Below are 13,146 nucleotides of genomic sequence, written 5' to 3'. Positions count from 1 at the left end.
TGAATACTTTTTTAGTCACAGAGACTCGCTCATATTTAAGAGAAAATTATTCTAGTTGTCAATTTTTTTTGAAGTGCTACCATGGTACCCGTTTATGTTTTGTGTTTATGTAAACTTCATTATTTTTCTTTGTTTAGTATTCCATCTTTTGTATACATAGATAATATAGATAATTATTTTTGTGTATATCAATATTTAGATAAAGTACAGAGAATATATTTTCCATGCCTAGATTTGCCCTGGGGTCTCTGCGTGTTTGAAAATATCATGCATATTTGCAGTAAAAGCCTTCGTTACACAGCTTTAAAATATTTGCTGCACCTGCCTTGTGTTGAAATATAACATGTAGTAAAAACATATTTTAAAACTACATTTCTGACTTACTCGACTCTAGTGTTAGCTATCTTCTTTGGATTTGTCCTTAAAGGTATACCAATCAAAATCAATTTAAATGATTGAGAAATATTGAAACGCTTGACAAGTTAACAGCTGTAATGGATAAAGAGTGGAAATTTGCATATTGATAGAAGGAATTGTGATGTGTCTACAACTATCTATATTCTCACAAAGAAAGCAGGCTCACATTAGACATTGAAAGGGGACAATAAATGTTTTGCATAGTCTTGAGCCCTAAGTATGGGGGCTACCGTGTGCATGATGAAATTTCTAAATCAGGCTATGGTCTAATGCTTCTAAGCGAAGATAGCTTTCAAAAGAATATTTTTTGTGTTGTTCTCTACATACTGTAAACCTTGAGTATCAATTGATGATCCCAAATCTCAAAGCTTTACCACAAGGAAATAAACAAGTTCTAAACTTTTGGGGTGTTTACAGACCGCTTAACCCTTGATAGAAATATTACATTACAAGGGATTTAACTAAGCTTTAAAAATGTTATGGTATTATTGAATACACAACTATAAGAACCATAAACAGTAAAATAAAAAAGTTTTATGTAATATTCTTCATTTATTATTTTTTTTAGATAATTCGATATCTGTACAACGTTTTTCACTCGTATATTTTGGGACATTGTTGGTATTTACAATATGGACATAACATGGTCGACAACGTACGAACGGCTACCAAGTGTTTGCGAATGTTTCCTATTTCTTTGTCCATAAAAATAAGATGAATCTGTATGTTCTGGATAAGACCAGCGAAGAGTATAAAACAGTCTCACGTATCTACAATGGCATGAAATTCCCATTTTTGGCTTTGACAATTGAAAACCTATTTTCACTTAGTCATGTACTAAACGTTAAATTGGTTTCTTGTCAAAATAATACTTTCAATATTCATAAAATAAAACGCCGCGACCAAGGTATAAAACACTCTGCTCTTACTATACAACTTAACCTTGAAACTCAATGATAACAAAATATTAAAAACCAATAACTAAATTCTTATAAAATCATATCCAGTATGTGAGTTTCAAACTATCATTCAAATTCAAGATGCATATTTCTAATTGCGAATTCTCTATATGCACTACCTCCCTGCGATTTTCGGAAGTACAGTTCTTGTGTTTAGCGAAGCAGAGTCGTTCACATCTTCCCCGATCTCTATGGGTCTCCGTGGCTTGTTTTTTCCAGAAGATGGTCCCGTAGGTGGAAACTTTCCTACCGCGGATCGACGTTTCTCGGTCGAAGTAGCGGAAGCCAAGTTATTGTTACTTTCGGGGGCCCGTGGCAAGGCTCTTCGTCTTAACCACGGATGTCGCAAAGCTTGGGACGGCGTCATACGAGCACTTGGGTCCCATTCTAGACATCTCTTCAAGAAATCGATAAACATAGCATCGTCGCATCCTTTGAGAGCCTGTACAAAGGTCTTGGAGTTTGGTGCACCTCTGGTTTTACCGCGCCGCGAACGACCTCCGCTAACAGCAACGCTTCCGTCAGGTAGTGTTGTGATAGTACAGTATCGGGGATAACCTTTAGAGTTTATGAAGTTCTTCGCTCGTTTGGAGGTCTCTCTTAACTTTTCTGGGATATAACCAAGCAGTTCCATATTACAAGCAAGTTGGTCGCCTTCATCTTCTCCCGGGAACAACGGGTAGCCAGTTAAAAGTTCAGCAAGAATACAACCAAAGCTCCACATATCGATAGGCATACCGTAGCGTGCCCCTAAGATGACCTCCGGTGCTCGGTAAAACCTACTCTGGATGTATGTGTAAATTCTCTGGTGTTCGTAACAACTCGATCCGAAGTCAATAACCTTTATTCCACTTCTTCCTTGCTGTTTAAGTAGAATATTTTCCGGTTTCAAGTCACAATGAATTATGCGGTTTTTGTGCAAAGCGTCTAAACATTGAAGAATCGAGTGAGCAAACTTGCGTACCAATGGTAAACTAAAACCTTGGAATTTGTTCTTCTTAATTAGCTCGTAGAGATTCATACTTAGAAGTTCGAAAGTCATACAGACATGGTTCCTAAATGTGAAATGTTCCAACATGTGAATTATATTATGCGTGTTGTCCTTATCTTGTTTCTTCAGATGTTCTAAGATCCGAATTTCTTCTTGTGCTTGCCGATGAAAGCGTTTCTCGTTTCGTACCATTTTCAAAGCTACGTGCGTGTTAGTCTTGTGATCGAGTGCCTTCACAACTTGTCCAAAGCTTCCTTTACCGATAATCTTGAGAACTTCGTACCTGTAGGCGATGTGGTCTTTAGGAACATGGATATATGAACCTTGCTCGTCGTCATATCCACAATTATTTGCGCCACCAACCACACCTTGCCGTTTCTTTGCAGCCTCGCCGACAAAATAAATTTGCGAATAATTGAAGATCTCGTGGGTCTCGTAGCCAGATAGCTTGTGCATATATTGCTTCATAGCCACCTCTGCTGTGAAAGACCGACTCTTTTGCGAGCCTGTGCTGTTACTGCTTTGTCTTCGCTCTATTACTGAGGGTGAGCGTCCCGTCCTAGAAACCGATGGTAGACCATGGTCATGGACTACAGGCATCGATTTTCCCTGAAGCTTGTTATTCGTCTCCTCTTCGAATAACTGTTGCACTTGAATACTTCCCAAATGCGGTAAAGTTCCCCCTCCATTCGTACCATCGTGACTTTGGTGTTTTAAATTTGCTTTTGTTGACGGCTTGAGTGGAGGTAACAAATCCGTACTCGCGGTTTTTCCATCCATAATACCGCCGCTTGTTAACAGGGAACCGGTGCTGGCAACCTGTAAATGTGGCTTTCTCCCAGACGTAGTAATCATACCCTACGATCTGCCCTTGGTATAGCCGTTATAACTAATATCTTTTCGTTTATGTTAGAGCTAGACTAAAGTAAATCGCCTTCCTACGCTTTCTCCTTCTTTTTGTCAGCCGCTTTGTGATGTTTCCCTTTGCCACGTTGCCAGGTGACTTTAAGCCAATCAGAACGCTAGAATCTGGCGTCTTGGCAACCACAAGCGTAAATAACTTTCGCGGGTATATGACGTAAGGAAAACACTTACATATGATTGGTTAATTCTGGAAAATAACGGCTGTTTATTGGTTGTTTACTTTTACCACCCTTACTGAAGTCTTTTGTGTCACTGTTGTTTGAAGTTTATTTTGACCACAGAGATATTAACTAAGAAAATTATCTACGTTTTATTAGTTTTAGTAGTTTAACTTGGTAATATACATTGATAAATAGCTTTTACAGATTTCACTATTTTGAAACCAACAAATGCGATATTTTAAAAGAAAGTGATATTTTCAAAGATTCATTTACTCTAGGAAAAAATGTTTTACTTATTGTGTAATCAAAATAATTCTAAACAGATACCGAATGGCTGGGATTTGTACAGTATATGCTTCACATATGCGTAGTAGAAGGGGGGTGGTGAATAGGGGTATGTAAATCCGCCGATCCGCAACATTTTCGGGGCAAATCCGTGGATCCGCAGATATTTTTAGATCCGCATGGCTTGACAGATAAACAATAGCATCGATTGAAATTCATATAAAATCCGAAATTCGGCCGTCAAAGCAGTCAAAATCCGAAATCCGTGCCCAAATTGTCAACAGATCCGTGATCCGCCGTATTTCCAAAATCCGTCAATCCGCTGAAATAATCATCAAAATCCGTAATCGGTGAGCATTTCGGGGCTGAATCTGCCGATCCGCGAACCTATTCACCCCCCCCCCCCCCCCCCTAGAAGAGAGAAGAGAAATATAGATGTAAACAAGGGGGTTAAAGGGATCCCCCTCCCCTTGGCGGCCAAAAAGTGGTAATTTCTAATAATGGACTCTTCATATATATGCTTATTTTATTTGTTTTATTTAAACATTATGTGACATACATTTGCCCCAAGAGCTCGGTGGCTCATCTAGGGGGCTCGTGTACATTACAGTTTTTAATCACTTATGGCTCTCAACAATATATACTTTTTATATAATGCTTTTTCCATATGATGACTGCGCACCCCCCCCCCCCCCCCCCCCCACCCACCCCACCCAAGACAATCCTGGAAATGAGTCTGGTATTTATTTTTAACATCCAACCCACAGCTATTTTGATTAAAAACTAGGTTAAAATCTTTTAAAACCAGCTTATTTGGGCCAAAATTGAGGATTGTTCATACGAGCAATTCTATTTGATAGTAGGCATTCAAGCATGCCGTGAGCACGTTCGAAAATGCGCGCAAGCATTCGACCATTCTTTTGCCTTCGGCGCCATTTGTGAAGTATGTGTCTGGTGGAGACACATATACGTGTCTCGTTGAGGGAAACGTTGCGTGACTGAATCAAAAAGCGGCTGCGAGGCGACTACACTTAGGACCCAGGCTTGTTTCTTCTAAAAAAAACGCCAGGTAAAAAAAGAATCGTACTTTAAAATCTATAATAGTTTTAGTTCTTGTGAATATATAAGAGTTCGTGTAATCCGTTTCCGTGTTAGCAGAGAGTCCGTGTTATCCTAGTAGAAATGGCTGAAAAATAGTCTCTTGTCTAGAGGGCTTCAACTATTTAACAACTGATCAAACGCGAAATTCCGTGAAAGGTAAGCGGGTAAGCTTGTTTGCTCACGCTCTTCTACTTTCATGCCGCACCGGAAAAAAAGAAAGAGAAAGCGGGTCCTTTAGAACAACGCGCTTTTGTTCTGGCGATACTCTTTTACTCTTGGCGGCATGAAAACGCCGCCTCGGTCTCGTTAGCAGCGCGCGTCTAACTTGGCTGAACGCACGTTTCACTGAGAAAGCGACTATGAAAGTTCTAGAGTTTTTTCGGAGCTCTGCATTTTATTTTTACAATGCCTTTATTTTTCTTAAGAAACCTCCAGAAATAAGAACAGCTGTGTGCGTTTGGAAAAAATACGGAAACTCCACTACTTTCTTCAAATTTTCGCGGCTGTTTGAGACGTTTTTACAAAAATGCTTTTGAAACACTTTAATATTTTGCACCGTAAAGATCAAGAGCGGCTCAGTGGTCTAGTGGTATGATTCTCGCTTTGGGTGCGAGAGGCCACGGGTTCGATTCCCGTCTGAGCCCTCGGTTTATTTCTTTTTTTTAAAGTAAACTGTTTGTTTTCTTTGATATCCTTTTTTTATTTTTAATGTTTTACTTCTTTAAAGAAAATAACAAGCAGTTCAATCTTCTAAACACGAACGCGCGCTATGAAAGGGATAGCTCAGCCCCCTTTTTAGCAAGCTCTCGCGCAAGTCGTCGTCATTCACAGCTAGACTTCATTGAGTGCGGACCTCTGTAAACCGCCGGAAGAAAACATGCTAAAAGTATGGTTTGCAAAGCTGAAACTTAAAGGAAAGACTCGTTGACACCGTCAGCGGTATATGTTTGCTTCAATAGTATGTTATCGGCCACTCTAGAACTCTCTTGTAGCATTTTGGTCTCTTTCTACGGAGCTCTGCACTCAGTGATGTCAAATGACGAATGACAGCTTGTCTTAGGCAAGTCCCTTTTATAGTGCGCGTTCGTGTTTAAGAGGGTGTACTGAGATTAGCGTTGCTCAGTAACGACGTTGCTACGCTAGTGGCGTTAAGTGCGCGCGTACATAACACGAAATTCGTCAGTCGCAAGCTTTCTTGAAATAAAAGAAACAAAAATATGCAATCAAAGTTTACGAAAATGGACTTTAAGTTGATCTCAACCTTACCTTATATTCCCCATGTTTGTAAAAACGAACAACCATTCAGCGAAGATTTTCAAGGCAATGTTTTTAAAGCCCAAGTTTTCAATTTTCACTATGTCTGCGTGCGCCGCAACACCGGTTGCAGTCCTTAGAAGTGTAAATTCCACGAAGCACTATTGGATTTTGTTTTTAAACTTCATTTCAATTTCATTATTAGATCATCTGAGATATCAGCGTGTTTAAGCAGGCCGTCTGTGCACGCGCGGGCTTTGTTTTACTTCCGGTTGCGTTTTCTTAAAAAGTTTTTATTGTCGCCAAATTATTTTTTAAAAACGCAATATTTTTCATTATTCCTTATTATTGAAATCTCCTTTATACGGCGACGGCATCAAGAACGGCGCTCGCGCTCACGGCGTTGTCGTCCGCGACGGCAAATAGAACGGCATTTTCCTATTTTCACATTTTACGCGCGCCGTCAGGAACGTCAACGGTCGTTTTGGAATATGCGCGAGCGCGCGCGCCGTTCTTGATACCGTCGCCGTCGTCCTTGCGTAAGCGTTAGGTCTCTACAGTGGAACCTGATTTTACGATGTGACTCGGGCGAGAAAGCAAATGTATCGTAAAATCGAGGTATCGTTAGAAAGAGGTACATTGAAAATATTAATGTCTCTATAGTACAGTGTTATAGCGTTCTGATGGTTTTAAAAAATACCTCGGCTCTCACATCATGGTTTCCTTCATGAGTTTTAAGACCCGCAAAGGACTAGCTTGTTAAGCCTGCGATTCCCTTGATCTGTCGCTCAAAACTCAACATCAACCTGAAACTTCCAAAGGAGGCTTTCGCTGGAAACTGCTTTCGGGCAAAGACGACTCCCGTCTAATCCTGTGGAACCCCGGCCGACGTCCCGTTAGGTCTCGCAAGCTGACCTTCCCTGCCACTATATCAAGGGACACGGGGATCCCGCACACGACCTGCCATCCGCCATAGCCATCACATCCAAATTGCAACTGGGCTTGAATGTACGGCGGCGTGCGGCGACGACGACGACGACGGCGATGATGATGATGATGATGATGATAAAAATAATATGAATGCTAGTTCACGTGAGCGCAGATACAACGTGGTCAAGTCGAAGGCATACGACTCATGTCTGACCACAGAGCACAGCTTAGGCCTAGTTTAAAGGCCGCATTAACGTCGCGCCGTATAAAATTCGAATTTTAGTCGAAGTAAATATAGCGGTGGTTTTAGACGCCGTTTTAAATTAGTTGTAGGTAAATAATTTAGTTCTAGCGGGCTAGCGATAAGTGCCTGCGCTATAACAATGACAGCGGTATATGGCTCGTTTCGCGGCTTGAAACTTCATGTAGCCATCAATATAGTGTGTCCTGGATACTAACTCTAACCCAAACCCTAACCATATTGATGGCTACATGAAGTATTATGCTTTATCGAGTATTAAAAGGTACTGTTGGTCTAAGCTGAAACGGTACTGTCGGTCTAAGGCCTAGTTTAAAGGCCGCATTAACGTCGCATTAAATTCAGTCGTAATAAATTTGTACAATTTTATACATGGTTAATTCGTCGTCTAAAACCATTTTATACGGCCGGCCGAATTAAATACGAGTCTGCGAGATAATACGCCTGGTCCAGGCGCATAGTTCTGCTTAAGTCAGATTGGTTTTAGACGCCGTATTATTCATGCGCCGTTTAGAATGCATAAGTTATTATATTGAATATTGTATTTATTGGTCCTCTTATGTTTTTCGAAGACAAATGGCGGCGTACCAGAAACCCACGTCTCGATAGACTCGCAATTTTATATTCAAGCACACAGAACACTAATTTCGTTTTTGTCAATTTGCATGCCTGCTTTTCTTAGGAAGATGTAGGATGCAGACGAAAGCGATGGGGACGGACAGGGTCTTGGCCATGTGTTTGGATATGGAAAGCTGACCGTAGATCTCCTTGAAGGATCGAAGATCGCTAAATTCGTCTTTATTTAGATGGACCTCTGGTTCTACTTTGTTTGGGATGTTTTCCTAGAACAACTATTTTTACATTTCTGGTATTGTGATAAATTTCGAAATATAAAGCTATTACTGTACTTAGAGCTTATTTTCCTAGAGAATGGAAGCTTAAAAAGCTGAGAAATTGGTATTAATTCAGTCAGACCCTCGTTGTGTTTAGTGTGAGATGCGATTAGAAACACAGCAGTTCGGAGATTGTGATAATAGCCCGGAGTTTCGTCTCCATTTCTTGACAACTCCCTGTTACCACGTCCCCCCAATATTTCCAGGTCATGCAGCTCTGATTATCTATACCATTATCTATATTATCTATACCATTATCTATATTATCTATACCATATCTATATTATCTATACCACTATCTATATTATCTATACCATTATCTATATTATCTATACCATTATCTATATTATCTATACCATTATCTATATTATCTATACCATTATCTATATTATATATACCATTATCTATATTATCTATACCATTATCTATATTATCTATACCATTATCTATATTATATATACCATTATCTATACCATTATCTATATTATCTATACCATTTCTCGGCAAAACTATATTCACCAAAGAGTGTTCTTGCAATGTCAATTAATGATTTTTTTGACTGCTTTTGATGAGGTAAAAAATAATGGACAATTTCTCGGGATTTGAGAAGTGTCCGCTAGAAAACAGAGATTAAATGGCCAATATCTCGAGATTTAGAAAGTGTCCGCTTTACAGAGGAATAGAAAACGGTGATTAAATGGCCAATATCTCGAGATTTAGAAAGTGCCCGCTTTACAGAGGTATAGAAAACAGTGATTAAATGGCCAATATCTCCGGATTTAGAAAGTGTCCGCTTTACAGAGGTATAGAAAACAGTGATTGAAAGGCCAATATCTCGGGATTTAGAAAGTGTCCGCTTTACAGAGGTATAGAAAACAGTGATTGAATGGCCAACATCTCGAGATTAAGAAAGTTTCCGCTTTACAGAGGTATAGAAAACAGTGATTGAATGGCCAATATCTCGAGATTTAGAAAGTGTCCGCTTTACAGAGGTATAGAAAACAGTGACTGAATGGCCAATGATTCGGAACTTAGGGGGGAGGGGGGGCAATATAATGTGAAATGCTTTTTGTCTTCCTTTGTCTTGCAGTTGAAGCATATACCCTTTCTTCCGGCGTTTTGTACGGCCTTTGGTGGCAACCTGCTTTTTTTGCGGCCTGCGACCTGGGAATTTGGGGGCCCTTGTATTGCTACCCGTCTAGTCAATCGTTAAAAATCGGTATCAATACAAATCGATAAAAATCACCTATTTTTCGTGAAATCGTTAAAAATCGTTGGGGAAAGTTAGAGTGAGGAAATCGATAATATCGTTGTTTTTGGATTTATAAAATTTTAACGGAAAATTAGAAAAACGTTTTTCCGAGAGGAGGGCAAAAAAAGGCATTTACCCGGTGTTTTTATCGCTAAAAACCAGCAAGCCGCCATCTTGAATATTAAGCAAAGATAAAAACACCGGATAAACGCCTGTATTTCAAACAGCTTAACGAAGTCAGGTTGATAATGGCTTCATTATTTTATTTCACTTTATTTAGCTATGAGAAATCGATCGAAATCGTTAACTTTTTTTTTTAAAGCGTGGTAGATTTTAAACGATTTTGGAATACAATCGATTAAAATCGGTCAGCTTTTACCTATTGTTAACGATTTATCGTTTGCCAAATAGGTATCGATTTTTAACACTGGGATTGCTTAGCTACTTGTGTTGGGAAATAGTTCCTCGTACACATGGCTTGAAACTCCCAGATAATTATTCTAAATTGATAAAACTATACAGCAAACGTTTTTTGTTCTTTTTTTAGGTAGTTTGGCCGTTTGACGTAGCATAATCAAAGAATCAAACAAACCGTTCGGTTGCCTCTGGAGCTATAAACAGCGAGAGAAAAATGCTTTCAAAATCCAAACTGTAGATATCCTATCGCCTTTTTCACTTCGCGAATGGACAGGGGTGGGGGATCAGTATTTAGGTTTGCTAAGTGGTAAAGTTATTTCTTAGTTCTCTTAAGGTCTTCTTAGGTCTTCAAAACAAGGAACCATTACATTATGCCTTAATTAATAACTGATAGGGGAAAACATCACAGAAAATATCGGCGAGCATCACGCAATGTTTATAGTTTATATCAGAGTTTATATTCTCAGCAGGCGTTTTTAGGCAGGCTAATATTCTCATTGTATGAAATAAGAAGTCTAGTCACACGTATAAATAAATATATATATTTTTTTTTTGGGGGGGGGGGGGGGAGGGAATTTCCATTTACCAAGAAGCACCGTCAATTTGCAATATTTACTAATCGCCCCGGGAACACTTCCTAGAGCAGTTTCAAAGCATTATTAGAAATTCTATTCAGTTTTATTATCTTTTTTCTTTTGCCCCTCTGTAACTTTGAGTGCGTGTCAGGAGTACAATCAACTCTCCGTATCCAAAAATACTTATATTAAACTTTCTATGATTTTCTAAGCGGACGCAGGAAGCCGATCTAAAGATGGATGCATTGCGTACAGCGGCTGTTTCTCTTAATTTCGCGTACCAAAAAGAGCACTTCTAATGTACTTGTCAATATCTTGCCACAATAAATAGAATATCTTGAGAGGGAGAAGGGTGAAAGCGGAACCGTTTCGCTCCTCCTCCGCTAATATCGTCTCATTCATGGTGTGCGTCACACGCGCGCGATACAGCGGCTCTGCTGCCTTCACCATGCTTTCTTCGCTAATGAAAACAGGCCTTTCGAATGTTGGATTCATTTTGCGTAAAACAGCATAAGCTAGCACAGCACTCACTCAGTAGTCATAGCGCCACACGACACGGCTTGGTCTGTTAAGTGCCCCGCCAGCTAGTGGCTCATCTAGTTTTAGATTGACATCCACTCCTATACCACTCGACGAAACACCGGCAAATGGCGCAAACTGCCCTAGAATCCTAAAAGAAAAAGATTAATCAATTAACGCCGGTAAAAACACGCATCGTCTTTTCCAGGTATGCAGAACACTGCCCGACTGCCTACTTTGGTAACATTATTTCACCTAGCAACCTTTTTCGATAATATTGCTAATTTTAAATTTAAAAATATCTAATTTATTTTCTTTTTCTCCGAGCCTTACTTTTGCTCTCGAGCAAATTCAAAACAATTACCAATTTTTTAAAGTTTACCGCTTTTCTACACCTAACCTCTACTTAGTCGCCATTATTTGCAAATGCATGCTGGCGAACGCGAGCTTCGTTTAGCAACGGGACTCATTATCTTATTAGGTGTTGGTAGAAGGCAGGAGTCTCCAACACCGCCTCCAGCTTTTATATGGGAGCTCCTATTTTACACGTCACGATACTTCTTAGACATAACACGCTATTTTACTTGCGACTTATGATAGTTTTATGTTGTTGGCCCTCTTTAAGTTTTGTTTATTTTTTGCACACCTAATAAAACAGGTGTGTTGCTCTTTTTGCTAATTCCAACAGCCTCCATCTCAAACGCAACGTTAGTAATACTAGTGACAGCTGCCTCGTGTCTCCTTGATGTCGCCGCATTCTGCTCGCAACACACCAGCGACGCGACGCAACCTCGGCGGAACTCTCGATTTCTCATGCAGTAAATGGCGGGATTAAAAATACTACTGAGGTACACGAAGGAGTCTGCCCAAGTGAACATGATATGCGAATATTGCGGAGGATAAACTGAGAAAATGTTCGCTAGAAGAACCCCGACGACCGGTGCGTAGCACAGAAACATGCAAGCTATAATGTAGAGAGTTGTCCTTAGAGCCTTTCGCTCACCCAATACCTGGGCTTTCCAGGACGCGTTGTTCTCCGAGACACTCTGTAGCTGTTGTTTTATCTTCTTCATGTGCCCCGCCGCTAGTCTTTCAATCCGGACGTAGGCGAGTCCGGTAAGTGCATGACAAGTTATGATAACAACGCCAACAGTGATGCGAAAAGTCTTAGTCTCCAATCCCATAAATCTCGCCGACACGACTAGTATCCAAACACACCAAACGATTGCCATTGTGATGAAGATGCGACGTTGTCGCACGATTTGCCGGTACCGAAATGGCCAGAATATCGCTAGAGTTTTCTCCATGCTTATCAATAATACTGTCACTTGAGACATAGTGGCGAAGAGTGCCCTTAACACAGTGTACAACACTATGACGACACAAGCCGGTGTCGTCCGAGTCAATGTCAGTATCTCAAACGCGATGAAGAGAGGTTGAACAAATAGACCGATAGATACATCCGTCAAAGCCAGAAACGCGATCAGTAAATGGCTCGAAGTTCGTAACTCTCTAAATCTCACTACCGTGAGGATGACGGCTGCATTGCTGATGATGGTTGCTATTGTAAGACTTGCATTCAGACTTATGGCAAGGGAACTTGACCAACGTACGAAATCGGTAATTCCAAACGGTCGCACCGAGAAATAGAGACAATTCGTAGAGTTCATACCTTAAAAGGTTCCGCGCACAATTCGGTATTTCTATAAAACGTATTTAAGGAGTCGATAAAGTTAAAAAGATTCTTGAAATCACCTAAGATTAAAAGATCTTGAGCTTGGTGTCTATGCTCTGTTAGCTTCACTCCAATTAGAGTACGTCTGCACGGCTCTGGGTTGTACACGCTTGAAGCAGCAGAAGGACTTGTTTCTCTGTTGTCTCGAATGCGTTAAAAGTGTGTTTCACCTGTAGCTCTGTGGGTTATTCTAACATGGCGGCAAGGCAGAGAGAAGTGACGTGCTCCATATACAAATAATTTTTACCAACTGTCGTTAGGTCCTGTGGCCTCGAGGCAAACGTGATTGGAGTAATCGCAATTTTCTTGAGACTATTTAGTATTCGTACGTACGTAATACCCTATGGGGAGGCAAGGGAAATGGCAGAAATAATACATGATTTTTAATAATAACACTAGCTCACGAGTTAGTTCCTTAGTTCAATTATCTTTTTTAACACCTGTTAAATAAAGGGGAAATTAAACAGCTTATGT

The 13,146-nt window shown here is 40.1% G+C and overlaps 2 protein-coding genes, 1 long non-coding RNA gene and 1 other non-coding gene across 4 annotated transcripts; 2 read left to right on the top strand and 2 right to left on the bottom strand.

Moving 5' to 3' along the window:
- Positions 1-949: 949 nt before the first annotated feature.
- Positions 950-3,346, bottom strand: LOC5518293 (dual specificity tyrosine-phosphorylation-regulated kinase 2). The gene has a single exon (XM_001638157.3). It carries the CDS (start codon positions 3,220-3,222, stop codon positions 1,492-1,494), a length of 1,731 nt encoding a protein of 576 aa, XP_001638207.2. The 5' UTR covers positions 3,223-3,346; the 3' UTR covers positions 950-1,491.
- A 1,348-nt stretch (positions 3,347-4,694) lies between these two features.
- Positions 4,695-8,309, top strand: LOC125570090. Its single transcript, XR_007312437.1, has 2 exons — positions 4,695-4,806; positions 6,914-8,309. It is a non-coding gene; the product is annotated as an uncharacterized LOC125570090 (long non-coding RNA).
- Trnap-ugg lies at positions 5,411-5,482 on the top strand. Its single transcript has one exon. It is a non-coding gene; the product is annotated as a tRNA-Pro (tRNA).
- Positions 8,310-10,502: 2,193 nt separating the features above from the next.
- Positions 10,503-13,146, bottom strand: LOC5518239 (beta-3 adrenergic receptor). The gene is made up of 2 exons (XM_032362826.2): positions 11,948-13,146; positions 10,503-11,088 (listed from the first exon to the last, which is right to left on the bottom strand). The coding sequence occupies exons 1-2, from the start codon at positions 12,605-12,607 to the stop codon at positions 11,011-11,013; spliced, it is 738 nt and encodes a 245-aa protein (XP_032218717.1). The 5' UTR covers positions 12,608-13,146; the 3' UTR covers positions 10,503-11,010.

The sequence above is a fragment of the Nematostella vectensis genome, chromosome 1 (assembly GCF_932526225.1).
Source record: "Nematostella vectensis chromosome 1, jaNemVect1.1, whole genome shotgun sequence".
Classification (NCBI taxonomy): Eukaryota; Metazoa; Cnidaria; class Anthozoa; order Actiniaria; family Edwardsiidae; genus Nematostella; species Nematostella vectensis.
Note: the sequence above shows the minus strand (reverse complement) of the source record. Positions and strands in the feature narration are given on the sequence as shown.